Here is a 19,459-nt window from a genome sequence, read left to right as displayed (position 1 = left end):
ATACTTATGCCAAAAGTGCCATTGTATTGATTCATTGTGGCAACCTGTGACTCTTCTGCTGTTTTGCAATTACAAGACTGAGCATGCTCTGCAAGCCTCTAGGACTTCTGGTACTTGTAGTTCTCAGGGAACCACAGGCTGTGCTATATTCTACTGAAGCAGCTCATATGTGGGATTTTATTTTCTATGAATGTCTCTGTAAAATGCTTCTCTTAAACCATTTTCCAAAAACTCTGAAATGACATACAACCATGTCATTTAAATCACCTTGTTCTAAAGTCACCTGTCCTCCCTGTGTCATCATAATAGCGTGATCAGCATTTCATATATAAATGACCAGTCAGTCTGAGGTCACACTTGGCATGGACCCAGCATCTAGAGTCAGAACCATTGAAGGTGGTGGTGGGGGCGGAGGGGGGAAGGGAGGTTGGCCTGATAAGGGGGTGTTCTTTTCAACAATGACAAACAGTAGAGCCGTTTTAATGAGTGTACGCCTCTAATTCTACTTCCACTTTTCGGATGAGTACATTGAGCTTATTTCGGAATGTACTGTCAGAGGGCCTCATTGTCAAGTGCAAATTCGTGCAAGGTGCAAAATCCTCTTTGGTGGTGTATTGTGCCTCAGTTTCCATAAATGTGCCTAGATTTTACTAAGCCCATAATTATAGTTTACAGAGCAAAATGCAAGGGCAGAATACAGTATTGCTGGACCCAATAGGAAAATATGGGGCAGGGATCACAGATGCCTGCCCACCATCCCAAGACCACTGTTCTGTTTTTCTGAGGATGCACAAACCCCTTTTCGGGCTGTAGTTCGAATGCACCAGCTTATGCTTATGCACAGAAGAGCTGATGGGACTATCGCTAGGATGTTTCAGCATGGCCATGCTTCCACCAGCTCCAAGCACTGTAGTAGCTGCACTCCATGCAGGGATAGTTCCATCACTGGCTAGATTGTAGCGTTTGTAGAGTTGAACAAGTTTGCAGTTGTAATGGGAGGAGTTGGGTGAGGTAAGTTAGTTCCTTGCTAAGCACAATGTTTCTAGGAAGTGCAAAGACGATTTCATTTTGAGTAGTGAGATTAGTCTAATGAGATAACGGAATGGAGGAGGTGCATTTATAGGGGAATTTCTTGCTGTGCAAAAGGGACCACAGCTCTTTCCACTATGCAGAAGTCCTTAAGCTGCCGGAGATCAAGGTTATCTTATGGTTTAATAGGATATATTTTGCACCTTGCAGGGGCATGTTGCATATATATATGCACTTTTATTTATCGTTATAGTTTATTTGTATAGTGACACCATATTCAACAGCACCTTCCAGAGAAAATGGAAAAAAAATATATTCGTTCACCAAAGTGCCACATGTAATAAGAAGACTCACATTGTTCCTTCACTCTCATGGTTTATTTAAGCCATAAATTAGGCTAATCTAAGCTGTATTGTAGGAGAAAAACAGTTTATTCGCATAGGAGGCTGGACTTTTGATGTGATGTTACCAGTTTTGCAGTCAGTCTCTTCAGATTTTTTCACCTCTCCACTAGACATATTTCTTACTTGCGGAGGTGTCTTCTGAAAGTGTAGAGTAGGTTGTGGGCATTGATATGTGCAACAATGCAAAAGGTTTTTAGCATCCAGTGCACTTCATAACTTTGGTCCATTGACTAACCTGCAGATAAAAACTGTTTTCTGATTGGTTACTATGCTTTTAGTGCAAATTTGCCCATTTAACTAATATTAGTAATAAGAACAGAGGGCTGTATCTAAGCTCGAGGGATATCAAAAGCTAAGGCTGTATTGGACTGTATTGGTACTCTGGGGGTTAATTTGTGTTGTCTGCTCATGACGTCCAGATGAGTCATGGGGAGGAGTTATGGAGGTTATATCAGGAATGGGCGGAGAAGAATCAGTCTCTTATGCTGCTGGACGTTGCCCACCCTCCCTCCCTATGGAACGACAAAGATGGTCATTTGCAGTATGATCCAGTACCGGTACAGTTTGGTGGTGGTGGTTATCTTGCAGTAGCAGTGGCCGGAAATCGCAGTACAGTCGACAGCCAGTGGTAAGGGCACATGATGGTATGGGGCACGCTTAACCCACCTGTTTTCAAATGGTGGGTTAAACGGAAGCAACCACAAGTCTCGGTCCAAGTACTTCCCGACCGGGTTGACTTGTGGTTGCTTCCGTTAGACTAGAAAAGGGGAGGGTTCTGTAGTGCCCGGGGCGGTGGCCTCGTTGAGGTAGATATGTGCGTCTTGGGGTGTGTGGTTGTCCCCCATTCGCGGATGTCCCATGGAAGGCTTGGGGCATCCTGGTTGGCCTGGCGGATGTCGACTCGGACTGCTCTCTTTTTCCACCTCCATACCTGACAATAATCCCGTGTTACTTTCCCCACATTTAAGTTGTCCGTGTTTTTATTATGGTTATGGTTAAAACGGTGAGAGTATAATGTACGGAAAGGTTATCAGCCATTAAGCATTTTAACAACCAGATTTTGCACCATTTATTACACACAAGCGATTGGAATTTTGCACTAGAATTGTACTAATAATACTAATATGAAATACATCTCTATGTTTCTGTATTTTTCCTCTTGCATGTGTCATTGGTTTCATCATATATTAGTGCACTTTCCTTCCTGTATCCCTCAGTTGTTCACCTCCCTTTGTCCACTGTTTATACATTTCACTCCCCACTGTCATCTACTACTTTTTCTCTTTATTCTGTCCTATTTTCAGCTTCCTTTCCTTGTTCACCATCTCTATTTTTTTAATTCATTTCCAATATGGGTGCTTTTCTACCACCATTTTGCCCCGGGTATTGGCCATGATCCCCTTACCCACTCTGTAGCATGTCACCAGTCTGCGGGGCCTGTCACTTCTCATCTGAATATTTTCTTGTCCTGAATGCTCTGTGACCCACACGGAGAGGCTGAAATCCAATGTTACATTGTCTCACAATACCAAACTGAATTGGGGGAATTGTCTAATGAGTTTCTCTTTTTCTTTCTGTCTCTTTTCATCAAAATAGCATTCTGCTCTTCTTTGCTTTTCCTGTCACTCCACATATTATTCCTTTTACTTGGTGTTCTCTAATCTCACAAAAATCCTCCCTTTCTTCTTCAGCTGCAGCGCTTTCGACGTTCTATCTCTTTAAAGACCATTCTTCGGAGTAAAAGTGTTGAGAATTTCTTCCAGAAGCCTAACAATGAAGCGAAGATTCCCTCTGATGTCCTCCTCAGCCCACCAGTGCCACCTCCACCTCCTTCTCCCCCACCTCTCCCAACCGAGCCTGCCTCACAAGCTGACCAGTCCCCTCATCACAATCACAAGCCCCTGTCTCTACTGCAGCCGGTCCGTACTCACAGTTTCCATGACCATGTCTTCAAGAAGCAGTGCCCCTGCCACCTATGCCACCACATCATTGTTGGTGAGTGCCAAACCTCTGCCAAAGTTGTAAATGATACATTAAAGGTCTAGTGTCTATTGATCTCTGTCATGCTGTACACACTGCCCACACTTACAGCGATAAAACTCACACCGAAGTGGCGTCTGTGAGAACATTATACAGACATCATTTCTTGCAGTCACTTCCATGTTGCGTATTTCATCGCTGTCCATGTGGGCAGCATACACGACAATGCATAAGAATCAATACAACGCAACATAGGAGACTTCCGAGACAAGAATGGCTGCACTACAAACATCTTTAATGTCATTAAAAAAAGATGTATTACATATGTGCAAGTTGTTTTTTTGTGAGAGATAGCCCAGTTTCCCAGGATGTACATGTATTCCAGAGCTAGATTTTAATGTAGCAGAAATTCTCATTATTAATATGAGTGATATATCCAGAATGCTCCCATGTGCTGCCACTCTGCTTGATGCAGATTTATTATTAAAGTGATCCTCTTACGGGAATGGAGGCAACCTTTTATGGGATAAACCAATATTCAGCCAATTATTTCACTAGGACCAACTGGCATCACTAAGACATGAGATACAGTCCATAAAAAGGAAACCTCTATTGAATGCAGATGGCAAATACACTTTGTTTATTAACTGTTATTTATATAGCACCTACATATTTTGCAGTGCTTTGCAGAGAATATTTTAATCACTCACATCAGTCCCTTCCCCAGTGGAGCTTACAATCCTCTACATTGTAAGCTCTCACGGGCAAGGTCCTCTCATGTCTCCTGTCTGTCATCCTCATATGACATCGTCATGTATTAAGCTGAAGGCTCCGTTACTTCATGCTATAAATGCTAGCTTGAGACCATCCATGGAGACGTTGTTAAGCATAATTGTAGTCATGTCACTTTTATGATCTGTAGTTGTCATAAAACTTACTGTACTCATGTTTGTCATAGTGATGTGAGTGAGTTCTCTGTACAGCGCTGTGGAATTAGTGGCGCTATATAAATAGCTGCTGCTATCTACAAGATGACTGTACAACGCTACAGAATCTGAAGCGTCTTTAGATACACTATGGTGATGATGATGATGATGATAAATCCATATTCCTTACACACACACACTAGGGTTAATTTTGTAAATTAGTCTACCAACATGTCTTTGGGGTACAGGAGGAAACTGAGAGTGCCCTGGCTGAGCCAAATCCATGGACCCAGCACATTGAGGCAGCAATGCTGACCACTGTGCTACCATGACGCCGGCTCGCTTTAACAACAAGAACATGTTTTAAAAGATTTCAGCTACAACATCTTGCCGGGAACTCTGTCGTTCACTTGTTTATTCATATGGTAATCCATCACATACAAAACAAAGGGTAAATCTAAAAAAAAGTGTTGTTCCTAATTTAATTGTTGTGTCATTCCTTCCTCATAACTCCCCTAAGCCTTAGGTGTGCAACATGTGGGTGGGTGCCCCAATAATTTTTGGGGATCCTTGATGGTCACATATGCAATACATTGTATTTTGAACCACCACTTATGAGGTCCAAAAACAATTATACATTGACACTTGGTTATAAAAGATTGCAGACAGCGATCATAATGCAAAAAATTTACAAATATGATGGGCCTTAAATAAAGAGCGCAAAATGACATAGTGCAGTGTTAAATACTCTTTGTCTGGCTTAAATTGCGTAGGTGCACTTAGATTTTTGCCATAGCATGGAGGAAGATGAACAGGAGTTTGCACTAGCCTGTAGGGGAGTTGGACAGAATGAAGGTGTTCCCTGCTAACTACAGGTGCATCTAGTGCTGTTGAACAATGCAAAAACAAAATGTCATTATTGAAATGAGATAAAAGAATATAGAGGTCACATTTTTAGAAGTGTTCCTTGCTGTGCAGAAAGACACACAGACATTTCCACTCTGTAAAGAAACTTTATTTTTGCATTATCTCTAAGCTTCTAGTGATTGGGTCTTATCCTATAGTAATAATGGGCTGTATTACACACTGTCCAATAGCAACTTGGTGGAGGAGAGTATTTTTGCATTCACATTCTGCCCAATGTAAACAAAAAAAAAAAAGGTTCACTTCAAACACACCAAATTGACACATGTAATCAATTTCGTGCTGATGTCACTCTCATAATTCATTTAAGTTTACGTGAGGCTAAAGTGAGCACTATTGTAGCAGAGGAACTCCAGTTTTATTTAATAAAAGGGGGGGCTTCTAAAGTGGTAGGAGATCGTACTTCTGTACAGTTTTCCAACTCCCTACAAACCTCGGTGCACAGTGCACCGAGGTTTGGACTTCATTAAAGAGGTCCTATGTGGTAAAAACTAATGGCCATTTCTTATACTTGTCTCTCAGTCGTCTGTGACAGTTATGTATCTGAGCTTAGCTAGGCTATCACACTTTATAAACCAACACAGGTGTAATATTTTGTCTAGGGTTTCAAATGGCACATCTGTCACCTCAGTGACAAGCTATCAGAGGGGAGAGGCCATAAATGTTGTTAGGCAATACAGCCCGGCAGAAGAAAATGTCAGGGGCAGACAGAGTTGTGAAGAAATGGGAATTAAATGTATAAAAACCAGAAATAATAGTCCCAGTTCAGGCTGTTTTCTCAGGTGTCTATGGCAGCCAACAATAATTGGATCAGTGATTGAATTGCAGGGGCTCACCTTAGTGGCTGGGCAGCAGGGTCACATGTCCAGAGAATACACACTGATGCCATCACTGCTAAAATCCCACACTGCTTCTTTAATTATATTTTTAGGATTCACAGGATTCTGTCACAACAAATCCAAGTGTAGCAACTTGCTTCATATTGAACAATAATTTCTATTCAGTGATTTCAAGCTTCAGCAACTGAGGCGCGTCAAAGACAATCTACTAAAGTGTATCTACTCAGAGCCTTTACGTGACTCCAGAGCTTCAAAACGGCAGTTCTCAGATATTGGAGCTTTGCTGGTTTCAGAGTTACTTTTTTTTCCCAAATCTAAGCAAAGCATCATCTACTGATTTGCCAAATAAATCCTCTACAATACCCAGGAGGGAAGTGTATTGTAGGGGGAGATGAGATAGAACAGGTGTGTTGAATGAAGAGTTGAATTCTCATGAGAGGTGATACACTTATATACAATAATATGTCGTAGTGTAATAATATTAGGGACAGACACAAATGTCCTACGGTCTTTTATTAAGTAAATGTTTAAAATCATTTAATAACCAGTGCTAATATTGGTCTGTCTTATCAATTTAACTACCTAATTTCTCTATTATCCAGATCACTACTTATGTCCGTAATCCTCATTTCCCCCATGTCTAGGTAACTCCAAGCAGGGTTTGCGCTGTAAGATGTGTAAGATTGGGGTCCATCTGTGGTGCTCAGAGGAAGTATCGCACCAACAGTGTCTGGGGAAGATGGTAAGACATTGTCATGTTCAAAGAATGATCTTCTCTGACACTCTGCATATATTGTATGATGCTCTGTCTGTCTAGTTATCTTTCTCCCTACCTATAACTTTTTATGCCTCAGTTGACCGTTTAAATAGTTCCCACCACACACTGCTCTAACCAAACCTCTTACTGTGATTCATTCGCCCTCTTCTATCTGCCACTGCTGATCAATTGCCTTTATTTTTGTATTTATAGTCCACATCTTTTCGACGTAATTTCAGTTCTCCACTTCTAGTCCATGAGCCTCATTCCAGCCCCAAGGAGTCCCCAGTACCTGGTAAGAGATAAAAGATCATCGTTGGGTATTGTGAAAACCTTGTCTCTGTCTTAGGCTCCTGTGTATATATTTGAAAGATATTTTTTTTTTTTTGCAGGAAGCTCCACCAACAATTCACCTGCAATAGGTCCACCGTCATTTTCTAAAATAACAGGTGAAATTGTTTTTGTTCGAGCAGAAAATTGCTGTATGACCATGAAAGGTTACTTTCGTAGAAAAACTGAGATAAAATATAGAAAGTGCTGCAGGATTTTGCTTTATCCAGTGATGGATCTTGAGAGCGTGAAGGAGGTCACAAGACGATGGCTGTTTGTTTTTCTATCAGTTGTTATTTTTAGGTGTCAACTCTTCCATTCCATTGCAACTGTGTGTCTGGTCAAACAAAGATGGGACTTTTGCATAGCAGGTTTACTTGTCTAAGCTTGTTAGAAAACCACTAAGTAGCTAGTCCAGAACAGGTTTCTCAGATCCAGTCTTCAAGAACCCCCAAGTTACATTTTGAAGAACTTCCCACATCCCAACAAATGGGGTAATTATTATTGAAAGACTGAGATAGGCTAATTCACCTGTCCATGATCTTAAGGACCAAAGTTGAGAAACTCGGCTTTAGAGTTAACCTGCAATACATTTATTTTCACAAAGGCCTGTATCCTTCATTAATAAATTTCAGTGATTGCTCACAGCATTAATTCAGTTTTTGTGTAAGTCGATTTTGTAATTAAACATGTTTATTATTTAATATGGGTATTTTTCATGTGAGAAAGGGAAAGCCTTCCTTGGCTAGTAGAAATGTTTTGGTTCTAATCTGAGGCTGGGTACATACTAGAGAAAATTTCTCCCAATGAGATATCGTAAATGATTTTACCAATGATTAACAAAAAAAAGAGAGTCCTGATCAGCATGCTGATTCATGTGTACACACTAAACACGTTTTATACGATTTACCTTCAGATCTGAGCTATTAATCTGCCATAGCCATCAGTTGAAAAGCTTCTGACTCTGCACACTCCATAGAGCTCTATGGACACTGCTGGGCGTGAGTGTATACACACTGCAGAATTGGAACGACATCGTTCCATCGTTGAATGAGATTTTTAGCTTTGTTTAGAAATCAAAAGAAATGATACGATGTGCATTGTAGCGATAATCGTTCATCGCTGCAGCATACACGCTAATGCGATATTATTTGCGTTTATCATGTGATTGGCCCGATAATTGCCTGAAAACCCTGTAGTGTGTACCCAACTTTAAACCATGTTGTCTGCAATTCCAGGACAAATTGTCTGGACACCTTTTCAGACTTTAAAATCCATCTACTTGCAAGGAATGAGTGTGATATTATCTGAATGGTGTTTCTTGCATTGTCTGTTATATCTCTGTATTTGTTATTTTCTCTGCGTACAGATTTCTCACTTTTGTTAAAGTCTATTTTTCTCTGTTGCTCATCAGTTTCCTCTCTCACCTGCCTCCCTTTCTTAATAGCTGTTCCTAGAGGTAAGGTCGATCCTGTGTATGAGACATTGCGCTATGGAACCTCTCTGGCTCATTTAAATCGTTCCACATGTAGCAGCGTGTCAGAGTCCCCTACCCGCAGCCTGGTAAGTGAGAGGTAAAGCAATTGCATATGTCCCTAGCAGAGATGATTGGGACTTGTGAAAGGCACATACTTAATAATCATAGTTGTACCTGCAGCCTGATGCTGATCAGGGCTTTTGTCAGTATCAGTGCACCATACATGTTTGTGTTGCTTGCAGAGTGAGAAGGAGGAGAGAACAGATGACCCAGAGGGCAGCATCCAAAGCAGTGAGGACAGTCCAAGCCACCCAGGTGAGAGCTCCACCGCCTCCTCTATCCATCCCACTGTTCTTATCCTGCCCCTTCATCTCTCTCCTCTATTGTTCTTCACTCTGGTCTTATCTATCAATTTCCCTCTCACTCTCAGTGTTCCCTGCAGAAGAGGCTGCCATAAGTGAAGACTCGCATAGTGTTTCGGTGAGTGATTGACAGGTGGGGGTTTGAATATTTTGCATTCCTGAAACTAACATGTATGTCCCTGTGTACACAGAGCTCATTGTCAGGCAGCAGGACTAGGAAAGAAATCTCTCCTATGTACTGTTATGTGGCTCTATATAAGTTCCTGCCTCAAGAGATCAATGATCTTCCACTGCAGTGAGTACCAGCCAATGTGTCCCTTTAATGGGCAATTTAACTGCTGCATGCTCATCATGTCTACCATGTTCTATTCACGACCATGCATCAAGATGTCTTTCTAATAGTCATATGTTTACCATTGGGCAGCACGGTGGCTTGGTGGTTAGCACTTCTGCCTTACAGTACTGGGGTTACACGTTTCCCACCATGGCCTTATCTGTGTGGAATTTGTATGTTCTCCCTGTGTTTGTGTGGGTTTCCACCGAGCACGCTGGTTTCTTCCCACAATCCAAAACATACTAATAGGTTAATTGACCCGTATGTGTGTGTATTAGGGAATTTAGACTGTAAGCTTTATTTGGGCAGGGAATGATGTGAGTGAGACAGCACTGCGGAATTAGTGGTGCTATATAAGTAAATAAATGATGTAAGCTCGTATGAGCAGGGCCCCCTCCCCTCCTGTCTCCATACCTGTTCTTCCGCTCCGTCTTTACTGCAGATGACTGGCCGGAGTTTCTGAAGTATTGGTACTTTTTGTTCATTGTTCTGTATGGTTTCACCCTGTATAGTCTACTGTTAGTACTGTGTGCGGCGCTGCGGATACCTTGTGGCGCCTAACAAATAAATGATAATAATAATAATAATAATAATAATGATAATGCCCAGTGCCACAACTTACACCTCTTGCTACTTAGTTATGCGTACAGACAGTATATAACCTGTGCAATCCAAATGCCCAACTACCAACCCACGCATAACAACCTCTTTCTCATATGTTTTAAGTTAGTAGTCTCCATACCTAATAAAAATAGCTAAGTCTGAAACAGTTATTGGATGTTCACCTTAAAGTACCTGGGGCCATCATGTAAGCAAGACATTAGCTGATGTCTTACCTAACCTATCAGCCCTAATTCTGCAAGACAAAAACAGCCAGAATTGTACCAAGCAGCTTTGTATTCGCCAGAGATGAATAAACCATTTTGATCCATCTTGGATATATAAGTTTTACACTGTAAAAACAGTTTTACAGAGCGGAAAACAAATTGATATCAGATTCACAATGAGTTACTACAATGAGTTAGACTAATAATTTTCACTTTCAAATAATGTTAGCACATTCAACATGAATGCTGTAATTATTCATTTTGTGTTGTTTAAACGTGAGCATTTATGTATTGTATAAAGTGGCATTATACAGTATTTTAATTTTTGTTATATATGTAGATTATGTAGAGTGTTTACTAAGAAATGTGCAGTAACATATAGCAACTAGCTAGCAATTTTCTTTGAGCACTTTAGTGTGAGTTAGACATGAAACATTTCTGACTAGTTGGTGTAGGCAAATCTGTGCCTTTCTCTTTCTAATCTATGTTCTTTTGATTTGATAGATCTTTACATACTGAGATTGCCCCCTGACCCCATATTTAATATGAACAATGAGTACATGCATTTTTGTCTGTCATAATGACATATCATCACTCCACCACCCTCCTTTCTAAATGTATCTATCTGTTTCTATTAATATTTTAATATATTACTTAGGGTATCAAATCCATCTAGTTTACTTATTTCTATCTGACCTTTGTGACTCACCACCTGTGCACCATTCTGCCTTCAAAGTATCGCTCTGTTTTCATTTTCATTCTCTTTATGTTCTGATTATTATTAATGGTCATTATTTTTTGATCACCAACATATTGTGCAGTACTATACAAAAAAGGGGTGTGGAACAAAGACACATGGATTGCACTAGCTCCTTATAATCTATATGTTTGCCCCCATTTATGTTTATTTGGTCATTATCTCAATTCCATGCTCTCATTTTCTTCATATATTCCTTCTATTTATGACTTACTTTTGCTCTTCCACATTCCTTTGTATGTCTTTGTTTGCCTACTACTCTCCTCTCTGTCTTTCTGTTGTTCTCCTATCTCCACTAAATCCTCTTTCTCTCCATCCCTCCCTCCTTCAATTTGTCTGCCGTTCGCCTCCTCCTTCCCCCACAGGCCCGGTGACAGAGTTATGGTGATGGATGACTCAAACGAGGATTGGTGGAAGGTGAGAAATCCAGATTTCATGGTCTCAGCAGGTATAGTGAGGAGAGAGAGGTGCGGTAAACAAGTGAAAATAGAGTGAAGAATGGCAAATCTTAGATTCTAGATCTTTGTATAGTGCCAGGAATACTAATCAGACATAACTGATAGAGAGGTGCGAAACAATAAGTTTGGGCAGAGATTATAGAGAAATAACAATATGTGTTTCATTTCTACACATGTGTAAGCATGTAATTATTCATGAATGACCCCTCCACCCACAATATCCTCCTGGCTGTCAGCCTCACTCTACTTAAGCCATTGTCACAGCTTCCATGCCCTCCTTTGTGTGTGGGCAGATGGGTGAGGTCACACTGTGATAAACACAGAGGGAGGTCATTGAGAGATGAAAGAAGTGTTGGTAAAGAGAGAAATATAAAAAGAAAGATGAAAAGTGCTAAAGAGAGAAAGCATCAGACTGTACAAATCCTGCAAGTCTATCGCAGTCATATTAGTGGTAGCGTATGCAGGACATGCCATACGGACTGGAAGTCATATGATTTCATTTCCTTGCAGGGAAAATGTGGTGACCGGACTGGCTTCTTCCCTGCAAACTTTGTGCAGAGGGTGCGGCTGGGAGAGACGGTGTGGAGGAGCACAAATGCTTTCCAGGGAGTGAAAGAGCAGGGACAGCTAAGCTTGAAAGAAGGACAAGTAAGTATATGTCATGAGCCCCCTGCTCTTCAGTGGTGGAAGTAAGGGGAAACAAGCAGGAACATACTTCTAAAAGGTGTTCAGCTGGAACAAAGATCCACTATAACCAGTCAATTTTCAGGAACAGGTCCAGTTTTGGGTTATTCTTAATTTCTAAGTATAACACTGATATTCTCAGGGACCTATAAATGACTTCAAATTATGAAAATCAGTTTGCTATATTTGGGAGCTGACTCAGGTTATACACACACTGTACCAGTTGAGTGAAGGAAAGTCCTTCACTACATCATTATACAGTTCCAGAAATGTTTTTTTTGCCAAACAGCATATTTCACTGTCTTGGACACAGTTCAACACTCTTATCAGCTTTCTACTTCTACAACATGTGATGATGGAATGACCACATTTCAATAGCAGTGGGGCATAGCGCATGGATCATATCCAGAGGAACACTTTGGGCAACAGGGTATTAGGCTGGGTACACACTACAGTGTTTTTAGATGATTATCGGGCCAATCAAATGAAAAGCGAATGTTTAGTCAGATATCACATTAATGTGTACACTGCAACAATGAACAATTATTGTTCCTAAGCACATCATATCATGTATGCACTCACGACCAGTGGTGTCCATAGATCTCTATAAAGTGTGCAGAGTCACATTCTTTTCAGCTGATGGTTATGACAGATGAAGAGCATAGATCTGAAGGTAAATTGTGTAAAATGTGTTTAGTGTGTACACATGAATCAGTATACTGATTGGGACTTTTTCTTTAATCATTGGTAAAATCGTTAAGGATATTGCATCAGGTGAAATTTTGTATACTGTGTACCCAGCCTTACTGACAGACCAGGATGGCTTCAAAGGGGAACTTATGGAGTGCATAACAAAGAATATTTGACTTTGGCAGGAAGTTAAGGCAAAATTCTATCCAAAACCTGTCAGATTGGGAGCATCCCCATGAAGGCAAGAGCCATAGATAGCCTTTGCCATTGCACACTAGGCCATGGATAGCCATGGGCAATGTCGACTATAAAAGGGGATAGCCATGGGCAATGCAGACTATAAAGGGTATTACCTTGATAATGTCCTTTCCTCACAGGTCAAGGGAAAGCAGCAATTATCTTTCACTTTGACAATAGGTCAGATAGTATTTCTGCTATACTCAATGGGATACCAATAAAGTACTTAAATCTTGACTCCACTACCTAATTTCACTTTGAAACTGCCTATTCTTAACACTGCAGGTTTCCCAAGGTATGGATTTGGATTTAGAAAAGAACTAGAGACAGCTTAGTGGGTGGGTCAGTATTATTGGAACCACTCCCACAAAGCAGGGCCTAGTGACTAGTGATCTCATATTTATTTTTCAAGTGTCACACTAACATAAATGTAACACTAATGCAATTTTCTTAAGATTATGATTATGGGACTGCAAGTCCTGGCCACTGCCTAAAATCATTTCCCCAATACTCCTGTTATTGGAATGTGCCTACACAGCTTGGTAAATGTGGCAATGGACCCCTAACTGTCCTACAGTATCTATCTGAAAAGCTGGAACAATATAATTTTGCACCGATCTCTAAAGTTTACTAAGTCTTGCTATAAAATATAAAAGAAGAACTCTGCAGAAGAATGGTGATCATCCGAATGGTAAAAACCCATAAGAAAATCTACCGATATCACTGCTGATAGCCATGTCCCTTGTTTCTCTAGATCTTCTCACTTTCCACCCTCAATTCCTTCTCCTGCATCCTCCTCTTGCTATCTGGTATATGTAAGCTGTATAATTCTCTCCCACCAGTATATTTTTGTTCTCTTCTTTTTCCATAGATCTGTGTGGGAGTTGGAAAAGTGGAGTCTGAAGGTTTAATTAAAGTGTCCAGTGGAAAAAAGAGGGGCCTGGTGCCACAGGACTTTCTGGTTGAGATCTGAGGGGCTGTACTTGCCCTGGCACAGAGGCACACTGCTCCCTGAGAGTGACTGAGTGACTGAGCTCAGAGACTCCAGAGCTACATGTGATAAGCAATAAGACATTCAGGAGGCTCCGATTACCAGAGTGGTAATACAGAGATAACCCAACCTAAGAATCCTGACAGTAACATCTTATTGCAGAACCTATAAATGCTGCATCAAGTCTCTTCCACTCTGTATATAAAATTACAAATATGTAAATGCATATTTTGCAATATGTCCACCGGGTGTCTGTGACATCATCACTCAGGGCCACCTCTTCAGGTAAAGCCACTTAGTGACCTCATGCCAGGGCTAGGATGTCATCAGCATCCAATTAACCCAACCCTGTAAGCCTGCTGCAGGACAATATTTCGCTCCCAGCGATAAAGCACTTCAGGATTTGGGTCATTGTCACAGTCACCATCGGTCCCTTCATCTCTAGCAGGAGTAAATACATCAGCATTTCTATACCTCTTTAACAGAAGTGTCATGACTATGAGGAGGAAAGGGAGCCCAAGGTGCCGACTCAACAGAAGGATTGTTGCAAGGATCTCTTTAATGACATGCTGTGTGCATTTTTAATGTAACAGATATGAAATATTCATTTTTACATGTCTTTCACTGAACCTGTGATCTAATACCTATAGAAAAAAACAAGTAGAGTTAATAAATAGTAGGAGAAGAAAGCACAGGGTGCTATTTACAAGAAGGGTTGAAGGTTTTTTTAATTTCAAAAATGGAGATTGATAGCATACCAAAGCTTGTAAACAGAAAAAGCAGAACAGTTTGGGAAGTAGTTGTTTATTAAAAGGGGAGAGAAGCCTGTGTAGCTGCCATGAAGAAACAAGAAAGCTTTCTTGCACATGAGAGCATAGTGCAGCAAGTGTAGGCTGCAGCAATGTACACCGACAGCTAATTAAGGCTTTTCAAGAGAGGAAGCTGCAGCTATTTACGGAGAGAGCATGGTATTACTTTTCAAAGACAGAGCAGGGCATAGCTGTTAGAGTGAACATTTTAGAGAGTAGGGGGCATATTTAACAAGCACCGTGTTTTAAGCACGATCATTTTAATTTCTTATCGCAATGATAAAAAATGAAAGATCGTGACTATTTATGAAAATTCTTCTTTCGGAACATCAGTCACAAAAAACTACTGTTCCTGCGAACACTTAATTGCTATGTCCACTAAGGTCACTATAGCAAAGTGGCCACCTTTGTGATAGTGACCGGAGGGGAGAGCAGGTAAGATGCGTTGAAGGACCCAAAGATCCGGTACCACAATGTTCTCCCCATAGTATTCAATGGCTAATGCCATCTTTAGATTGTTTTAGCTATCGGGCATAAGTTCCGAAAATCTTTTATTTTTGGAACTTGTTAAATTGCACAAAATAGCAGTTCCCATAGAAACCTATTTGATATCTGCTGCAATACCTTACTAATAAATTGACATGATTCTTATAAATGATAGGATTTTAATGAAAAAAAAAGTTTAATAAATAGGCCCCTAGGACAGGGTAAGGGGTGCAGTTACGCACAGAGGGAACAAGGCACAACTTACTTAAAGAGAGAATAGGGTGCAGACACTTACTGATAGCAAAGATACAATTTTAGAACGCAAAGAGGGCATATGTTTTTGGAGGGTAACGATTATGGCATAGTCTTTTAGAAAGCAAGCGGCGCATAGCGTTCATCCTGAGAGAGAAAATAGACGAGTGCATGGATAGCTCAGTAGTAGAGATAGAAATGTGCCCACTAGCACCCATTCTCTCTTCTCACTGCTCATCCTCTCATTGTATGTACATATATATTTAGAAATCTGAGTGTACGTCCTCCCACACATACAGCCTTCAGGCTATTCTATGTCCTGAGCTCTGCCTCTACCATATCTGTCCTACCCTACAGCAGCTTTATCATTACCCTTTCACCGCTAAACAAGGGATCAAATAAGGGTGTAAATATACTCCAGTGTTTATATATCTGTGAAAGTTGTCATTAAGATAATGTGAGTCAAGTGTATGAAATACTGTAACTGACATACCAAACCTATAGAGAACCAGGCTTTTCCTGATTCTCTTTATTCGTTATTATTACTCAGTCAGCAATTCAGATGATGAATAATTCATTTTTCTTCCCCTTGAAATACTTTTCCAATTCTCCTGCACTCGTTCACCTAATTATCAATTTTTCTCTTTGCTGTGTCCTTCAACTATCCTTTGTCCTCCTTTTCTTCTCCTATACTATACCCGAATCTTTTATTTCCCTTATTGTTTTAAATTTTGTATTTGATTTAGCTGATATTCAGTCTTATTCTACTCTATTACTTTTTTCTCATTACGTTTATTCACCCCTGACCCCTTTTACTTTTGTCCTCTATTGCTTGCTCCATCAGTCACTGTCTTCCCAACCTTCTCTCCTCTCTATCTTAATTCACCAATCAGATTTCACCTATTCTTTCTCTCATTCATACCTCATTCCCTACCCTCATCTGTAACTCCTCCCTCACTCATTCATTCTCTATTCACCCCTTTCCTCCAACTGTCCCACACCATTCACGTATATCATATTCCCTCCATATTCTTTCTCTTTCTCATTCCCTTACTTCATTTGTTGCCCTGTCATCCATTGCCTAAAATGCTACTCTCTGCTTATTCACACATTCACTTCTATCAAACCCTTTCCATTATCACTCATAATCACCTCATACTTCTGTCTTATTTACTCACCTCTCCTCCCCTACCTCTCTACCAATGACATCACTGATTAAACTCCATGGCTGTTCTCCCCCTCCCACCCATATTTTGTCTCCACCGTTCCCCTATCTCACTCTAATTCCCATCTCAATTCATCTTCTCCCTATTTTTGTTTCCTATCTCGCGGCTGACTTCACACCTCTTTCCCCTTCCCACTCTTTTTTTTTATTCTATCATTCATGTACCTGAATCACACTATTACCTGCTTTAACATTTTAGGGCCTATTTACCACGCTCCTAAGAGCTGATTTCCCCCCCGAAAATGGCAGTATTAAGTGACATTTTTATTTATAAAATAGTATTTCAGCAGATATATCTGCTGTGGTCCTACTGTCATTGTACGCAAATGCAGTCCCCAAAAGTTTTGATGGGGACTGCGATGATGCCTCATGTACCAAGTTCTAAAAATCAAAGCTTTTTAGAACTTGTATGTAATTGCTAACATCATTGCTAACCTATGAGTGAATACATATCTGTCATTGTTGCGATGACATATGATAGCTAACGGGGCAAAACACTGTTAGTTAATAAATGGGCCCCTTTAACTTTAGCTTTTCTCATTCCCCGCTCTCTCTTCCGTTGATGTCCTCATTTTCAGTCTTTTTTTCCTGTCTATCTCCGATTCCTCTCCTTTCTCAGTCCGCTCTGTTGCCTCCATTCATTCCGCTCCATTTCTTAGTCTTGTCCTTAGGGCCTGTTATGCTTTTTAATGCCATATTCTATCCTGCCATTGCTGCATTGTATAGCAGTGCTGGCACTTTTATTCTTCCATTGCTTTCCTTTGCCACTGCACTACTTCTACTTAACCATGCAGAGAAGTGTACCACTGTTGCAGGTTGCATGGCCTTAAGGGTTTATCTATATATATATATATATATATATATATATATATATATATATATATATATATATATATACACTATTATTATTCTCCCATAGGCAGCAATAAATGACATAATTAGGGCAATAACCTATTAAAACTATCATTAAAAGTGTTATTTACCCTCTTTTTCCTCGCTCATCTCAAGTTATTTTGTATCTGAGACACACGTTCTTGCTCTCTGTACATTAAAATGATTGCCATAACAGCGATTGGAGTGATTCTATATGAGGGTCATGCCTGGTAAAAGAAAATGTCTTTTTGAGAGTCAATGTATGTGGTGTTTACTGTATGATTGCTGTATTAATATGGCTACTTTAAAATAGGTTCATGCAAGGAGTAGGCTTATATGAAGGTGACATCACAAGATTCCAAATTTTAATTTTTCACTAAAATGTTCATATTTAGTGAATACTGTACAAACAGTATATATAAAGTCTACAGTCTATCACTCCATCCTGCAAAAAGGATGCGGTGCTAGAAATGTCAGTGTTACATATTAATCAAAGTGTTACGCAGCAATTCATATGCCTGCGCATGTCTACGATGTGGTGGTCATAATTGCAAGAAAAAAGTGACTGCGGTGGTTAAGCAAGGGAATTGGGAGCACAAGAGGCCATGACATTTAAGGAATTCACCACACTGACAAAGGTTACAGAAAGATATGACTATGTAAGAGGTCATGGACAAGTTATATGAACATAATTATTCCACTACCTGGTAGATAATAACACGGAAGTGATTTGGAGACGTTAAAAATATATATTTTACTAGTGGAAAAGCAAATGCGACTTCCTAGAAACTAGGACATGGTTTTAGATGTGGCTCCTATTCAAATAGTAAATGAAAATATCCTAACACAGTTTATTTATGAGTGATTATTGATGAGCTGGCTTAACGATGAGTCAGACTAATGGAAAATGTTCACCCAGTAGAGTTATTGCTGACAGAAGACACGTATATGAGCACGGTACAGAAAGAACTATATGCTGTCAGGCAGCCTGGTTGCATGCCATTGAATACTCACATTTTCCAGTGGCTGATGTAGAAAATGTTTATATATAGCTACCACATAAATCCCCAATCACTTTCATGAGGGTGCTTACCAAGTTTCAATCAGCTAAAAAGGTGCTTTTAGCTGGATGAGCTAGGCTGGGCTGCCTGTAAAGGGCTGATCAAACCAGATAACAGGTCAAACTCAGACTCCTTTACCAGTCCATACACTGACAAGATATGAAAATAAATGACTTTCTCTCTTTATGTACACCCAGTTAGCTCTATGCATTACGCTCCATTAACTCCTTCCCTGCTGAAGGGAAGTAGGCTAGATTGTGTAATTGTTAGGAAGTCTCTGGTTCAAAAATGACTCATTTGGATTCATAGCAAGGAATTATGATCTAAAGGTTTTATTTAAAACATGATAAGCTCTACTGGAGGTACAGGCAAATCTACCTATGTCTCAAATGAAGGAAGTAGAAATCTGGACATCCCTATAGCAATAGCACAGAATTGTTGGGGAATTCCAAACTAAGTTGCAATGCTTAATTCAACACTGTACTCTAGGAAAAGTAGACTACTGTCCTTAGTGCCATGGAGGTTGCCTTTATCCACACAAATGTAAAATTATATACTTATCATTCCATAATTATAATTAATTGTCTAAAACGTGATATTATTGAACTTTGTAATTTCTGAAACAGCAATTGTGACCTAAGCAGCCTATAAAAAGGAATATAAGAAATATAAATCAAAGCAAATTTGTTTTACCTAAAACCATTATTCATTACAAAGTTAATAAAATGCTTCGTTTATTACAGCAAC

General features: G+C 40.0%; 1 protein-coding gene across 2 annotated transcripts in view; it reads left to right on the top strand.

The window, feature by feature from the left end:
* Positions 1-16,434, top strand: part of STAC2 (SH3 and cysteine rich domain 2) — a 30,386-nt gene extending 13,952 nt beyond the window's left edge. Inside the window, exons 3-13 of one of the 2 annotated variants that reach the window (XM_075177059.1) lie at positions 3,125-3,428; positions 6,747-6,844; positions 7,073-7,154; positions 7,252-7,308; positions 8,637-8,752; positions 8,909-8,981; positions 9,097-9,146; positions 9,220-9,323; positions 11,312-11,363; positions 11,915-12,052; positions 13,887-16,434. In XM_075177059.1, coding sequence (XP_075033160.1) covers positions 3,125-3,428; positions 6,747-6,844; positions 7,073-7,154; positions 7,252-7,308; positions 8,637-8,752; positions 8,909-8,981; positions 9,097-9,146; positions 9,220-9,323; positions 11,312-11,363; positions 11,915-12,052; positions 13,887-13,988 — 1,176 coding nt within the window. In that variant the 3' untranslated portion in view covers positions 13,989-16,434. The remainder of the gene's footprint in view (positions 1-3,124; positions 3,429-6,746; positions 6,845-7,072; positions 7,155-7,251; positions 7,309-8,636; positions 8,753-8,908; positions 8,982-9,096; positions 9,147-9,219; positions 9,324-11,311; positions 11,364-11,914; positions 12,053-13,886) is intronic. The other variant, XM_075177060.1, reaches the window with a different exon arrangement.
* The last annotated feature ends 3,025 nt before the right edge of the window (positions 16,435-19,459 follow it).

This window comes from Mixophyes fleayi, chromosome 6, assembly GCF_038048845.1.
Source record: "Mixophyes fleayi isolate aMixFle1 chromosome 6, aMixFle1.hap1, whole genome shotgun sequence".
Taxonomy (NCBI): Eukaryota; Metazoa; Chordata; class Amphibia; order Anura; family Limnodynastidae; genus Mixophyes; species Mixophyes fleayi.
The sequence above is the reverse complement of the archived record's forward strand: the minus strand, read 5'-3'. Positions and strand labels throughout refer to the sequence as shown.